Here is a 16,808-nt window from a genome sequence, read left to right on the forward strand (position 1 = left end):
CTCACCGGCCTCTGATCACCCTGTGAAATATGAGTTGAGGGAGTTTTCTGTGACAAATGCCTGCTTGACTGAGCTCCTATTCAGGCATCGGGTATCAGCGCTTGCCACAGACAACCCTTTTCAGACCTGCCAGCCAGACAGTGACAGATTCAACCTCCTGCTCAGACTGTCAGGGGAGTCTTGAGTCTCCCTTTCAGGCCTGGGCTTGTCACAGGAACGCCTGGCCAAATCCTGCCAGGGCTCTGGGCTGCACCTGTGCTTCCAAATGTCAGTGGGCTTGAGAGCCAGGCACTTTCCACCACTCTTCCTGTCAGGGGCAGCTGGCTGTCATGGGGGAGGGTGAGCTCCTGAGTCCAGGCTGACCTGTCTCTTTTGTCCTTTGTCCTGCATCAGAAGACAGATCTTTCAATATGAAGGGTCCCTGGACTTGTCGAAGAAACCATTGAAGAGATCTTGGGTAAAATTTCTTCCTGAAGATCATTAGTCCAGGCAAATTTACTTCTCTGAAATGTCCTTTCCAAGTTTTTCTTAGCTTTATCTTGTTGGTGTTTGTTGAATACAAACTGAAGGAGAACACAGTTAAGTTACGGGTGGTAATGAAGTGGCTCACGCTCATGACCGCTTTTGAGATTCTGCCAGGGTCGGCCATGTGGTGATGATCGTGATGATTTATAAATCAGAAGTTGTAACTGATGGTCCATGGACTGAATTTGGCTCAAATAATTCTTATTGGGCCTACAGGGTGTATTTGTTGTTAATCAAACTTGATGCTAATGTTTAGAATTCAGAAAATTTTACCAACGACTGCTGGTGTCTTCAAAAACTAAAAGCTCTAGCATCACTGGGCTTGCGTCCTTGCATGGAGACAGTGGGGGTAAATCAAGTCGTTGCCACTGCTTGCTTTAGAGTTTGCCATCATCCTCATGTTTTCCTGCTGTTATGCCCAAGCTGCTTCTCTTATTTCTATTACAGGGATGATCTCTGTAGATATTCGAGTTGGTGATTCCCGGCACAAACACTGTCCTTCATTTCTGCCCTCAATCTTGAATGAACTTTATTAGTAAGTTCACCCCCTCCACCCTACCATTACTAGGATTTTCATGATTTAAATGCAGTAAATAACAGGAAAGAAGAAAAATCATCAGTTTACTGATGTGTGAGGACGGTAGTTCAGCATGGCTCTTAGCTCTTGACCTTAGACAGATATTCCGTAAGTGATAAACCTCATGACAAGTTTTGGTGTTGCTACTGAGAGGGGAGAAGAAACACATTAATTGAGACCCATTGTATTATCTCATTTGAAGTCCTGTCCAGAAGCAAGACTTTGTCACAAAACAAAAACAAAAACCTGTCCAGGTTAGTGATATGGTTTCTTTTCTACAAATGAGGAAATGGGGTATAGAGTTAAGCCCCATTTCTTAAAGCTGGAAATTAAGGGAACCAAGACTCATATTCATTTTAAAGTCCTTGCTGTTCTCTACAACTAACTGCCCCACTCGATGGAATTCCATGACATCTATTTAGGCTTAAATTCAGATATTGCTAAAAAGGAAAAGTCTACCAGCCTCATTAAACAGGCTGCATTTGGACGTCAGAGTCTTTTATAATTAAAGAAAAATAAAAAGCTGTACTTATAATGAGGACTGGTTTTCCTAAGATAATTTTTTAAAACTGCATGATTTTCAGATCAAATGCTGCTCTGATTTTTAACAATGAAAATAAAGCAAACTTTTATAGAGCACTTACTTTGTATTCATACCTTATTTTATTTAACCCTCTCAGCAACCATATTGGGCAGATAGAGTTATTATTTGTATTTTAAAGATGAGGAAACTGAGGCACAGAGAGATAATCCTGAGAGATGTGAACAGACTGCTTGACGAACTAGCTATTAGGTAGATTGAAATAACAACTGTAAAGGCAGCTTATGTGTCTAACTTTCTGACTCTTGGTAAATATTGACCAAGATAATAAAGATGCTCTAGCCATTGTCTTTCTGCAGTCTATACCTAGCATTGGTCTGCTTTCCAGGGTCATGCTGGAAAAACCCCTGGAGGACTGGTTTGTCCAAATAGAAATCTTAAAATGCTTCCATAAATGACAGTTTAGGAAGGCCATTGGTAGTCCTAGTTTCTATAAATACATTTTTTCAAAGTGGTTGATATGCGCTATAGAAATTGTCTGAATTTTCATCTACAATGAGTTTTATTGACTGTGAGAAAAAGTTTTGGATGCTCTAACTCCACTGTGTTAGGTTTGCTCTTTTAAATTTGCATAGGTGGGGTTAGTTTAAATATATGAAGTATTTGAATGAAAAGCATTTGAAGTGAAGGAGAGTGATTATACCTTCTCTATCCTTATCACTGAGGGACCATAAGGGGTCACATTGCCTTGCCTGAAGTAGAGAAGTCACCTCAAATAGATTTCCAGAACTAGTTCCTGATGCTTGTTTTTGCAAAAGTGTTCCTCATCACAGTTTTCTCTTAGCAATTGCAGGTTGGTCTTTGTCTTACGGAGTCCAGGATCCAGTGACTGCTCTAAGCCCTTGGCTGTGAGAAAAGGCACCTAAGCAACAGTCATATCATCCTGCTTTTCCTGTCGTTCCTTCTAACATTCTGGACCAGTTTGAGATCTAAGAGGTGTCTATAATGCTTGGGTGTATACCACCATACCATTGGCAACTGTACATTCCTTTGTAGGAACCAAAGTGTTCTTGTTTTGGGGGTAATTAGGTAGAAAACAACCTGAACAACTCATAGCTGAAGGTTATAAACCTCTACAGATTTGATTGGCAGCATCTGACATACTCTCCTTCTCTTGTCCTCTTAAGAGGCACACTGGATTTGAATCAGCAGAAAAGCTGTGCTGGCACTCAATCTCATCTTTAGAAAAGACATGCTTGCCCAAGGTCCCATCTCAGCTGACTGAGTGAAAGCCAAGGCTGAAGTCTGTATTTGTTGTACTGTTACCTGCCCTGTTTCCCATTCAACTTCTCAGTGTTCCCAGGATTAGTCTTGGGCTTTTTGTTCATGCTTCCTTTCTAGTCCCTCTCTGGATAATTTTAATTAAAATCTGTAGCTATCTCTTAAAGGTGTTGACTCTTAAAGAAGACAACTTAGATCATATATGCCCCCTGTCCTGGAGTCCTATATACTCTCAGCTGATAGAACCCATCCCTTTGGACGTTCTTTTGGCTTCTCAAAATCAATGGTCTTTAAACTAAGCTTATTGCCTGCCTTACTATCTCCCTGCTCCTCTGTTTTCTGCAGTGGGTATCAAACTTCAGCATGCATAAACTCTGACTAAGTCTAGAATGGGGCAAGAAATTGACATTGTTTGCACATACCTCTAGTGCTTGTGATGTCTGTGGTCCATACGCAACATGAACAAAGGCAATATAGTGAATGTGCTTGTCTCCATCTGGTCACATGAACTAGAAATCTTAGAATCACCCTGGGCTCCTCTTCTCTCTCAACCCGTATCCAAAGGTCTGCTCTGTCCTATGGATTGCCCTTCTTTTTTGAGTCCTAAATCAGTCCTTCTCCCTGTTTCCACTGCTGCTCTCTTCAGTCTATCTTAGGTCATCCCAACCTATTCCTTCTTTCTCCTTGGCTTACTCTTGCCCCTTCTATATTTTTTTCTCCCATACCTGCAGAGTGATCCTTCCAAAACGCAAATATCATATGGCTACGACACTTCTCAAAGTTCTTAATGACTGTATTTTGGAGGATAAAAGCTAAACTTCTTAGTATGGCATATTAGGCCTTTTGTGATCAGGCCTCAGCATTTGCATCCAGCTTCATCTCTTTGTCAGTCCCTCATTTCAACCTATAGTCCAGAAACATCAGGATATTTTTAAATTTGGGCATGTTTTAGTCCCGTGTTCTTCATGCTGTTGGATAGGCTGATCCTTTTGCTTCAATTACCGTTCCTTTTCTTTGGCTGGCTAGATTTTACTCTGTCATCCAGTGAATCACATCAAACATTTCCACTTTGGGGAAGCCTTCTATGACCTTTGTTGGCCAAATTAAAGATTTTGCTATAGAACTGGAACTCTGTGTTTATGGATATTACATAGTTTTGATTTTATTTGTTTTACTTTTCTTCAAGCTAGAATGTGATTTTCTTGAAAGCCTGGACTGCGTCTTTAATCTCTGTATGCATAGTACCTACCTGGATGCCTGGTGTTTAGTAGGCATTTCAAAGGTATTTGAGAATGAATGGCCAAATGTTTTTAAACAACTCTGTCAGACCTTAGCCACATTAGGATTCAAAATCAAGAGGAATGTCTTTCTGTCATAACCCTTTCAACATCAGTGGCTCTCATGGCTTACGGAGGTGTATGTGAGGAGCAGCTTATTACCTAGTTGCCTTTTCCAATGTTTGCTTACCGATTCAAGTTCCTGGGGTGAGCAAAGAAAGCTCCTGCTCCACTGCTAAAGGAAGAAGTCAAGCCTAGCCTCTAAGGTGATTTTAAGATGCGGATGTCAAGCCTAATTTGTACCAAATGAAATGGAAATTTCAAGGAATCTGCTTTCAACTCAATTTAAGTCTAGAGCAAGGGAGTGGCAAACAAACTTCTTGTAACTAGAACTCACACAGAAGCCAAGCTATTGTAAAAGCGATTCCTGCTTTGAGTGGGAGTCTGGGAGTCAATGACTAACTTGATTATGCAAATATTGTTGTAAGCATCTTTAGGATATCCTATTTCTAATTAAGCATGGTCAATCAGCCAGGATTCAACAGGCATTTATTAAGCAATTGTAAGGAATCTGTAATTGTACAGAAATAAACAGGACACTCTTTTTGTCAGAAAGAGACCAGCATGTAAACACACAACTTAGCCTTTAGAAGTCCCGTGCTGGCAATTTCTCAAAATTCTCTTCTGCATCAAAAGAATAAGAACAGAGAGTTGAGAATCAGTATGAAAGAAACTTCTGTTTCCTGTTGTGAAAGAAAAATTCCCTAAGGGTATGTGACATCTTTAATGTTTTAAGTGAGAGACACCTCATCCTGCGTTTTTTTTAAGAAGAGTATTTCAGAGGGAAGGCATCTTTGATTGGTTATGCCAAAGGTGCTCCTAGAAAATGTTCACAGAACAAGAAAGCCAGCGTGGGTTCTGCCAATGGAACAGGAAAGCCAGGTGGCCTTTTGGTGGAGGGCCTTTTGGAGGAGCCGCCTCAATATCAAACTAGACTTGGCAGAGTCCAGGGAGCAGGGTCAGGTCTTTCTGTGGGCAGCCTCAACAGAACTACGTGATCAGATGAGGATGGAACTCAGCATGAAAACCACAGCACAAAGGGGTACATAGCAGGATATCCTTAGTTAATAGAGAATTTCCTCATCTGTAAGTGAATCCTGTTTTAGATTTTAAAAGTATACTATTCTTCTGGTTTAAAACAAAAGAAGCTAGTTTAGGAGCAGGACATTTCTTTTTTTTTTCTTCTTTTTTTTTTTTGTATATAAGTTGCTACTTTTTATTGATAAATTTTTACATGTTTATGGGGTACATGGAGCATTTGTTACATTACACATTGCAGAATGTGTAATGATCAACTGAGAGTATCTGAGATGTCCAGCACTTTGAGTATTTATCTCTAAGTTGGTAATGACGTAGGAGGCAGGCGAGACTCAACTCAGGACGAGACTGAAGACTGGCCAAAACTGGGAAGAAGTGCACAGAGCACCTCTCCACAAGACATACCCAGGAGCTCCATGACTGTTTGCCATTGCCGTAGCAACCCCCAAAGGTTACTGCCCATTTTCTTGCTGTTCTGAATAACCTGCCCCTTAATTAGCATGCCACTAAAAGTAGGTATAAAATATGAATGCAAAACTGCCCATAGGCTGTGACCCTCCGCATACTGCCTATGGGGTAGCTCTGCTCAGGAGCAGGACATTTCTAAACATTTCCAGTGTTGTTGTCTCCTGGGGGAAGCTGTTTTCCAAGTGACCATGGCTGCTTTGATGATGGAAGGCAAAAAACTTCTGTTTGCTTGCAACTGGCCAAAAGGGATGGACGATGCTCTGGCCTCATGCTAGGGAGCAAGAGAGCCAAAGGCCTCATGCTGGGGAGTAAGAGAACCAAAGGAGTGGAAGTAGGTTCTTCTGACCTCAGGAAAACTCTCAAAAATAGATTATTTTGAAAGGTAGAACTTTAAAAAAGATTGATAATGAATTTTAATTCTCATTCTTATCAATACAAGTGGCCAGGAGTTGGCTCAGTGGAATCCCACAGAACATTATAAAGGGCCGTAACTTCTGACTTCTTGGTGAATCCAGAGGGCAGCATAATATCACTCATTCTTTTGAGGGTTCTCCCTCAACCGGCTAGTGCCTAACAATCAGGGGCCTCTGATTGTTCACCCGCTGCCTAGTATCAGGGGCACTTACCTGCCTCTGCTCTCAGGTCACTGCAGCTGTGAAAAAATCTGGGAGTTGAATTGAGCTTCCAGATGAATTATTTGTAAAACACAGTCCACTCAATTTAAAGAATTTGCAGCAATTTGGATTATAACATTCCGGGGTGATGGGGTAGGGGAGGGATGGCCTTAGGAGAAATACCTAATGTAGATGATGCGGTGGTGGATACAGCAAACCACCATGACACGTGTATACCTATGTAACACACCGCATGTTCTGCACAGGTACCCCACAACTTGACGTATAATAAAAAAGAATAAAGTATACAATAATACAACATACAAAAAATAAAAATAAATCTCCAGGAAGGGTGTGGTGACTTCCACCTGTAATCCTAGCACTTTGGGAGGCTGAGGTGGGGGAATTGCTTCAATTCAGGAGTTTAAGATCAGCCTGGGCAACATAGCACAAACTTATCTCTACTAAAAATAAAAAAGCTTGCAGGGCACTTTTTTGGTGGTGGTATATACCTGTAGTCCCAGCTAATTAGGAGGCTGGTGCGGGAGGACCACTTGAGCCCGGAAGATTGAGGCTGCAGTGAGCTGCAGTGAGTGCACCACTGCACTCCAGTCTGACTGTCAGAGCAAGACCCTGTCCCAGAAAAATTATGAGTAAATAAATAAATGAACCTCTGCAGGAAGCAAATATGGTATTAGGAATTTGTTATTGTCCTACAGATAATAGTATTAGCCTACATCAACTTGTCACAAATTGCTCAATAAATTCTATGATAGAACTTAGAGGGAGAGCCAAAGATTTCTCTTGCTTCTCTTTAGTATACTAAAATATAAAGGGGTTTTGAGGGTATTAGGATAGTATAACAGCCTGATGGTCCTTGCCCATCCTTTCAACATGGGGCAATAAGAACTTGAAAGAACTACATGGAATCCTTAGTGTGTGTGTCTACACAATATGACACACTGAGTAGCAGAGGTTCAAGATGAAGTCTCTCCTAGAGACACTACCATTGTGCTACTGAATTTTGGTCTTATTTGAGGATAGAGCTTAAGGATCTTATCTTAAAATAAAAATTATCCTATTAATGATAGATTCTTGAAGTTTTTGGTGTCTGTATAAGCTCTTGCTGGGGACTTTAGGGATATGAGTTTCACTTCAGCTGGGATTTCAGTTGCCAGCAAGCTATCATTTACCTTCTCTGGGCTCCAATTCCTTTATCTGTGAAGGGAAGAGGGTTGAATTGGATGCTTCATTAGATATCTTCTTGATCTAAAACTTAGTTATAGGAAATTTCTTTACTCATTTCTGATGATGATTCACTTAGATGTCATATACTCATCTGATAGATATTTAAGGCTACATACTTATTTGTCAAGTACTATATTAGGTGAAAGGGTAAGTCTAAAATGGTGAATAGCAGAGTCTTACTTTCAAGAACCTTAAAATATAGTGTGTATGTGGAGAGTGAGGAGCAAAAATTAATATAATAAATAACAAGCATAATTCAACATAATGCACAATAATTTATGGGAAGTATAAAGTGCTTTGGAAACTCGAATGATGGATACCTTACTTAGCTTTTGGAAGTAAAGCAGATGAAGATGATTTCTAGGAGAAAACGGCATTTCAATTGAGCCCTGAAAGGGTTCTGCTGAGCAAGAGAATGAAGAGTTAGAGTGGCAGAGAAGGTTATATTCAGAGGAAAGGATTTGCACAAGGGCTTAAGGGCGGTGGGCAAAAAAAGAATATCAACAATATGCTCATGAAGCTGGAGGGAATTCAGCATGGAAAACACAGCATAGAGAAGGGTGGGGGGATAGCAGGAGACAGTTGAAAGTGGAGTGAGGGCAGGTCATGCAGTGAACCAGGGAGTTTGGCTCTTACTGGTAGGGAAGTGGTAGGGAAGTGGGAGGTTTTGAGGCAGGGGAGTGAGGTGGTCAGTGCTTTGTTTTGGAAAGATCTTTGGCTGCAGCGTGTAGAAGGGTTAGAGGTAGAGCCTTGGCTGGGCAGCTCTGAGCTGGTGGGTGAAATCAATGAAGATGGTTTCGTTTTTGACAAGGCCACCAGCTGTGTAACTGGAGGAGTTTTCCAGGCTGGTGGATGTGGATCCTGAGGCTGTGAGCTAGGAGTGACTAATGAGGGGGTACCAAATGCTGCCTTCTAGACTTGGGTCCCCTCTGCGATTACCTCAGCAGGTCAGAAAGGAGCTGCTCACTGCTTCTTCTAACCTGGGCATTAACTGAGTCGATCCTCCTATCCAGACGGGGGCTCGCATTTGCAGCCTCACCAGGAGCAGAGAAGGAAGAGCCAACTCCCTTGCAGGCAGATAGTAAGGCACTGAGGCTTCACAGGACACTGTCAGTCAGGATTGCTCATTGCCTGGCTGAGTTGTCCACATGGGTCCACATGCCCCACAGTTTCTGTCCATACCGTTGGATGACCTTGTCACTCTCAGCTTTTGTTTTGTTGCTTCATAAAATACTTGGACTTTCCAGAAGATGTACAAACTCCTCCTTTGTTGGAAGAGGATGTCGTGGCCGTTCATGCAAAGGACTGTAGGCCCCTGGAGGAGGGTTTTCTCAAACACCTAGAAAGATTCAGGGCTAAGAAAGGGAAACAGCCTTGGCTGTCTGTCTTCAGGCCCTCCTGAGACCTGGTAGACAGAAGAAACACGTGTAAATAACACAAATATGTGATAGCTGTTACTACATCCCATTCATGCTTGGAGACCAGAAAGTTAAGAAGGGATGGGCTGGGGTTGAAGGACAAGAGTTGTCCATCTCTCTATCCAAAGGAATTTATTCCTGTAGCTCTTCTTTGGTGTGCTTTACTTCTGGGCCTAAAGCCTATCCACTGGGTGTTAGTCCTTGGGAGTCTGTGCAAAGCCCATGGACAGGCCGTGGTTTCACAGGAGCTCTGTAAATGTATTATCTTGGATTGTGTTTTGCCTTTCATCACTGTGTATAACTATGTATAACTCTTTCAGTAGGTTGTAATTCCTTGAAAATGGCAAGGGTACTTATCCAATCTGGTTTTCCCAGAAGCACTAAAGCATGGTGCCTTACACCCAGTAGGTCTCAGTAAGTGCTACTTGAAATGCAAGAGAGTGTGTGTCTAGGTTTGCTCACTCTACTTTTAAGAGTTTAGTAGGGAGGTCCTTGTTAGGGTGTGCTGTCACCATTCACATAGTTGCAATTATTGGATTCTAACCTCTGGCAGTTTCTTGAAATTGAAGAGATCAGAAATATATGGTATTTCTGGGGTGCCCACAGCCATGAGTGGGTCTAGGGAAAGCACAACCTTATGTATTGGCAATGGCCTTGGAGATCATTCATTGATTATTGTCATATCATAATTCACTGGGTACTCCCCACATTCCGGTCCTCAGCACCAGGCCCCGTGTTCAAGACTTTATATCCACTGTCGTCCTTAGTCCTCACTGCAACCTGTGTAAGTATTATTGCTGTTTTTCACATGAGATCATCTAGGCCTCTGGAGGTTATGTCATTTGCTAAAGGTCAGCCAATCATGTCAGAGCCAGGACTCATCCCTGGGTCGGTCTGACTCCATAGCTCATGTTCATTCTATAGCTCATTACATAGTTTCACTGGTTGTATTAGTGGGCTTGGGTTTTGGGAAGGTGAACCAGTGTTTATGGATGCTTCACTGAGCCTGGAGGACTGAGGATAGGCATGTTTGGGATGGGATTTGCTTCCTGAGAGATGACACAGCAAGTGGAAGGCTTCCACAAACTCCAGATTCTCTCTTCCTGGCCCAGGGATAAGAAGAGATGGTTGCCAGAACTCCCCGGTATATCTAGATACGATCCAAAAAGAGAAAGAAATGAGATGTGATTCCAGAAGCGGGGTCATTTATGGGCAGAACAATAGAAAGCAATGGTATATGTGTGTGAGCACGTGTGTGTGTGTGTGTGTGTGTGTGTGTGTGTGTGTTGTGAGGGCAGTTGTTGATTGCAGATCTCTAGGGCCTCTGACTAACATCTATAGAGATATAAACAACAGCCTTGAGAGTTTGGTGAGTTTTTTGAATCTCTGAGCAAAATGAGCTGAGTGGGTGGTTCCTAGTCTCTTTCAGATTGTCACACCTGAGCCACTGTGCAAGGAAAATGTAATTTGGGGGATGAGAAGAACTATAGTCTATGGAACAGAGAGAACATTCTCCTGGATGTATTACCCAGATTTCAAGGTAAAAGGGGAAAAGCAGCAGGGAAGGAGAAGGTCCAGAAGTCAGAAAGCCTAGAAACAAGAATACACGTCAGAGTCAAAAATTATTGTGTTAAGATATTCTGTGTTTAAGTTCTGGGTCTTTACAGGTAGAAACATTCCTTCCTTCTGGGGTCTTGGGCACATGGAAGAGACAATATTATCAAATGCATTTGAAGTGTAGCAGAGTTGTATGAACCTAAGATGTTATTACTGTAATGTAGCAATTTTGCTCTGCCAACAAACCTGATATTTTCTTTTGAACAAGATCAGGATGTTAAGACATAATCTTCCAAAGTTTACATTGGAGAAGTAAAAAAGTGCTGCTCAATGTCACATTAATAATTCTAGTGAAAGTTCTTTCTTCCCCTGCAAAGTTCCCCATGGACTATATTTTGGAAGATGAGGGTAGAATTATAAAACTGAGCATGTAGCTTTGATTTATCTGTTTTAATTATTTTTTCTTGGTGGGAGAGAAAGGAAATTTTTGTTTAGGAAGGATCTGGAAAACAAAACCCCAATCTAATTAAACACATTTTCCTGGTGATGTTAGATGCATTTGTGTGTATGGGTGCCGGGGGGTGGGGTGGCGGTGGAGATCAATCTTGCAACATCGAATTGTCTGTTTCTATCATCATTGTGAGCATACATTAATCCCTGCTTCCCTGGCAGGCTGGATTTATCCAGTGAAGCTCTGAGTGGTCACTTTTAGGTATGGTTATGACATGATTGAGGCAGTCCTGACAGGGAGAAAACAAAAGGATATATTGTGGCCACGCAGCAGAACAAATGGCTATAGCCCTCCCTGGCTCCACTGCTATTCCCCTTAACAACACAAATGCTGGGAGAATTGATCTGTTTACAGAGAGACACCTTTTGAGTATAACGATCCGTTCCTGGCTCACCACATTCCCTAGACTCACTCAGTCTGTTTCAGTCCTTTTTTCTCCTTTTATTTTTTGTTTTGAAAAATCTCTTAATTGCACTAATGACCGAAAGAACCCAAATTAGTAACTTGACTTTTGAGAATCTGTATTATTTGGTTAGTATCTATATAACTCATTTAATTGATTTAAATTAAAGAAAATTGCACAAGACTTAACCTTACAAATAGTACATTTGCAACAAATCTTTTGATTAAATTTTGGTGGCATTTTCCAAGTGGCATCTCTATTTTGGAATCTCCTTAAATATGAACAAACTCCAGAATTTGGAATGGCAGTAGTTATGGCAGCCAGGGCTTATTTGAATCAATTCTTTGGGCAAGTGTCCATCTATGGCCAGTGTCTGAAATCTTCCATTCATCCTCTTCTGTAGAGTACAATTATTAGCAAACTTCAGACGTGGACTTCAGAGAGAGAAAGCTATGCCTCTGAGATGTAAAATATCTTGAAATAAGATTTTGTTCAAAGACCTTTACGGGTGCTTCTTAATCATTCTTTTGCAATCATGAAAATGATTCTTAGCTAAGATATGGATACACAGGAATGGTACGATCAAGCTTCACAGACGTTTGTATTTTGCTGCATGAATTTCTGGCTTTATGTTGCTTCAAGTTTAGTGAGAGCCTTTGGACAAAAATGCATCTATGACGTTGCCAAAACTAAAATCAAAATCAGAATTAAAACCTTTTATCCTTTAACAAATATGATAAAAAAGTGAAAGGACAGCCTGCAGAATTGGAGAAAAGCTTGAAAATCATATATTTGATAAGGGATTTGTATCTGGAATATATAAAGATTATCACAACTCAATAATAAAAAGACAAGCTAATTTAAAATAATGGGCAAATGGCAGGGCGTGGTGGTTCACACCTGCAATCCCAGCACTTTGGGAGGCAGAGGCAGGCAGATTACTTGAGGTCAGGAGTTTGAGATCAGTCTGACCAACACAGTGAAACCCCATCTCTACTGGGAGAAAAAAAATTAGTCAGGCTTGGCAGCAGGTGCCTGTAATGCCAGGTACTTGGGAGGATGAGGCAGGAGAATCGCTTGAACCAGGGAGGCGGAGGTTGCAGTGAGCTGAGATTGGGCCACTGTACTCCAGCCTGGGCGACAGAGCAAGACTCCCTCCCCCTCAAGGGGAAAAATAAAGCAAATGATCTGAATGACATCTCTCTAAAGGAGAGAGACAAATAGCCAGTAAGCACATGAAAAGGCTAGCTATCAAGGAAATGCAAATGGAAATGACAATGAGATGCTACCTAACACCCACTAAGATGGCTATAATAAAAAAGACAAATAAGGTAAAATGTTGGTGAGAAAGTGGAGATATCAGAACCTTTATACATTGCTGGTGGGAATGTAAAATGATGCAATTGCTTTGAAAAATAGCCCAATAGATATTCAAATGGCTAAACACAGAGATTATCATATGATCCAGCAATTCCACTTTTAGGTGAATTTTTAATGAACAGAAAGCATATATTCACCAAAAATTTGTACATAAATATTCCTAAATGCTGCTAAGCATTTTTCGTAATGCCCAAAAAGTAGAAACAACCCAAATGCCAGTCAACTGATGAATGGATAAACAAAATGTGATATATCCATATACTGAAATATATTCTGCCACAAAAAGGAATGACATATTGATACATGCTACAACACAGATGAATGTTTAAAACATTATATTATGCTAAGTGAAATAAGCCAGTTACAAAGGACCACATATTGTATGGTTTCATTTATATGGAATGTAGGAATAGATGAGTGAATTGTATGGGATGTGAGTTACGTTTACATAAAGCTCTTAAGAAAAATAATGCATTATGATATGTCTCTGTGTCCTCCTTTTTTATCTCCTTTATTTTGTACTTGTCTCTTAGAAACAAAAAGGGATATATCTTAAAATTATAGAAAAAACTAATTGAAAATCTTCAAGGGAGGAAAAATATAACAATTATGTGTGAAACCCACCGAAGTCAAACTTCTGATTTGACTAAGCAAACATAAGCCCTGGAATTGGTGAGTTTTCGGTGATAGTAGATGTAGATGCCACAGAGAAATTGCCCTTCAGTGCTTTCTGCTTTTGAGACCAAGGAAAACATACTATGGGAAATGTGAGGGTTAGGTAGTCCCAGTAATGGCCAAAGCAGGTAGTGCAGAGACTTGGAACTAAAAAGAAAAACAGACAGGAAAAGGCCCATTTCTAAAGAGCAAGTAGCCTTGGAATCGGATGTTTTTGTTCCATCTGCTTCTCGGGTTTGTGGTGACTTTCTGTGGATCTATTTGTCTGTCGTTAAGAGATAAAAAAAAATCAAAGCTCTGCCCACGGCTACTCTCCTTAAAACTACACCTTAACTGAAGTTTTTATTTCAGTAAAGTCAGCTGCAGCTGTAGTGTGTTTGGGATGGAAATTGTTAAAATGAAAATATAACAGAGAGTCTACAGGCCGAGGCAGCACTGGAAATTGTCCAGCCATCCTGCAGAGCATGCACAAAAGAGATGTTTAAAGCAAGGCTTCATTTTGAAAGCAAACCCTTAAGGGAACATGCTTTAAAATTCTTTTAAAAGTCTTTGTTTGGCACATGAAAGTGAAACGACCAGAGGGAAGATGAAGTTAGAGGCAGCCAAAGTCTGAACTTCGAGGCAGTTGCTTGTTTTCTGTTCCTCCTTATTGTCTTTCTCATTGGATCAGCTACCATTCACTACTTTAGTGATTGATGAGGGAGAAAAAGGAATCTCAGGAGAAAATGGCATAAAATCTCTATCAGTAGCACCAGGTGGATGGCAAAGGAACAACCCAATAGCACCATCAATCAGAAACCTGATTTAGTTAGGAAGCCCTACTTAGACTTAAGGCAAAAAATTCAGATTATTGAAATGTTTGCCCTCTCACCCTCCCTGTTTATTTGGTACAAGTGTGTATTTAAAGAGCTTAATTGAAAAAGACAAAAACAAAAGCAGTGCTGGGGGCGACTAAAACAGACGTTTTTCAGGGCCAGAGTCCAAAGCATCTTGCCCTATGCTTTCTGAATGTGCCTTGTCTATGCTGCGCGTTTGTTGGCATGTTTTATTAATTGGTGCTGGCTTTTCTGCATGCTAATTGTGAGCGCATGCAGATATTGATGTTAACTAGTGTTTTGTTAAAAAAAAAACAAAAACAGAAAAACAAAAAACAAACCCCTTTCCGTGTGAGGTACACTTTGGAATGCACATTTAAAAAAATTAAACTGGTCATTTGGGGTGATCTCATACAGCATTAACAAAAAATTTAGTTTAGTGTGAACAACTTCTATGCTGTGGATGTTTCTACAAAGGAATTAACACCAGGACTATAGAAAATCCAAGTGGCCTGTTAAATACTTCTGATGTGTATTCAAATAGTTGATCAAAGGTTGAATTTTCAGTCTTGGGGAACAGACAGCATCTCACTGCACCTTATTTCATCAAGAACTCAGAGAAACAGGTAGACAACTGTGTCCCATGATCACATTGTCATGTCCATCTTTGGCCTCTGGTGTACCTAGCACCTGCTGATTGGGCATTGCTTCTGGAGGAGGATGTAGTGAACGTAGATCCCAGACATTGGCACTTTGACTTTTAATTCTTTCTGAACCAAGATTTCCCTTTTTGAAATAAGACTGGACCGGATAAATTCTCATATCCCTTCTAAGCTCTCAGATTTCATTGTTCTGTGATTTATATGCTGCTGCCTCAGGACTCAGCTGCCATTCTTAGAATGGTTTAGATCTAATCACATTAATTAAAATATAAAATAGGTAAAGCATATAGGACAGGGAAATTATGCTTATCTTTTTCTTAATAAAAAGTTTTTATTAAGATACAGATCTATAAACACACATATCCACACACATTAAAAATGTTATTTTCATTAGCAACATGTCCTCAAATAACATTGCTTTGCTCAATGTTATTTCTATAATGTTGAGGGGAAAAAAATGAATTCCCTTAGGGGCCACTATCTGTGTAGAGTTTGCATGTTTACCCCATGTCTGTATGGGTTTCTTTCACAGACTTTGGTTCCCTCCCACATCTCAAAGATGTGCATATTTGGTTAATTGGCAGGTCTGATATGGTTAATCAGCATGTCTGGTTAATTGGCATGGGCATATCTGGTTAATTGGCAGTTTGAGTGAATGAATGTGAGATGGTGTGAGAGTGCCCCCTACGATGGGATGGCATCTTGTACAGAGTTTGCTCCTGCTGGGGACCCTGACTTTCCAGGATAGATTCTGGCCATCTGAGACTCTGAACAATAAATACATAATAAGTACAATAAATAATAAATACATACCATTGTAAAATGAAAATTCATAAAGTATATGTTAATCATACAAATGCACAGCAATAAATGACGCAGTAAGTAAGTGCTCAGTGAGTCACCATATTTGTTATTATTTACTTTTGAACTGCATGGTGGAAAAACATAATCCTGACAATTTTCACTTTGCAAACATTTATTCCTTGATTTAACTCACCATTGCTACAACCATCGTCACTCACCAATTCACCAAAAATTGGGTAAATGATTATCTGCCTTGTTTTTGTTAATCTTTCTTAACTATATGTATAGCACATGTTTATTTTAATGTTTAATATTAGAAGTACTTTGTGTCTTTGTTTGGAAGTTTGGTAATGTGTTCATGATCAGAAATATGGTATAGTAACTTAACTCTTGTTTAGATCAATTAGCCTATGGTAAAATTGGTGTTTTCATATGTCAGTTTGCTTGAAGTCATAGTTTCCAAGAACCTATTGATAATGCTAAGGACTGACTATAATTCAACTAAACTTTGCAGGTAACTTTCTATTCCATTAACCCAACTGTCTAACTTCCTCTTATAAATTTCACAAGCATGCAAAACAAGTAGCCCACCAAAGCCATATTCTAGGAAATTAAGAAAAAAACAGTGCTGCCTTTTTTTTTTTTTTTTTTTTTGTATGAATTGGAAGGAGGAGAAAATAGAAGGTGGTTCTAGTTAGGTAAATCTTCACTGGTTATGTGACACAAGTTAGACTCTGAAAGTTAGACAAGGTAAGGGCATCCCAATAGAAGGATGGGAGAAAGTAACATTAGAAAATCAATGGAGATGACACCAACCATCTCCACTGAGGAAGTGAAGGAGGATTACTGATACAAACAAACAACATTGCTATGGCACGTCACCTTGGTGTTTAGATTTAAGGCTATGGCTAAATGAATAAGTTGTTTTGAGAAATTACCATGGAGTGTATGAAG

General features: G+C 40.2%; 1 protein-coding gene across 1 annotated transcript in view; it reads left to right on the plus strand.

Moving 5' to 3' along the window:
* The window catches only part of LOC141580586 (uncharacterized), an 862,829-nt gene that overhangs the window by 115,669 nt on the left and 730,352 nt on the right, over window positions 1–16,808 (plus strand). Inside the window, exon 5 of the mRNA XM_074382346.1 lies at window positions 10,467–10,587. Coding sequence (XP_074238447.1) covers window positions 10,467–10,587 — 121 coding nt within the window. The remainder of the gene's footprint in view (window positions 1–10,466; window positions 10,588–16,808) is intronic.

This window comes from Saimiri boliviensis, chromosome 1 (genome assembly GCF_048565385.1).
Source record: "Saimiri boliviensis isolate mSaiBol1 chromosome 1, mSaiBol1.pri, whole genome shotgun sequence".
Taxonomy (NCBI): Eukaryota; Metazoa; Chordata; class Mammalia; order Primates; family Cebidae; genus Saimiri; species Saimiri boliviensis.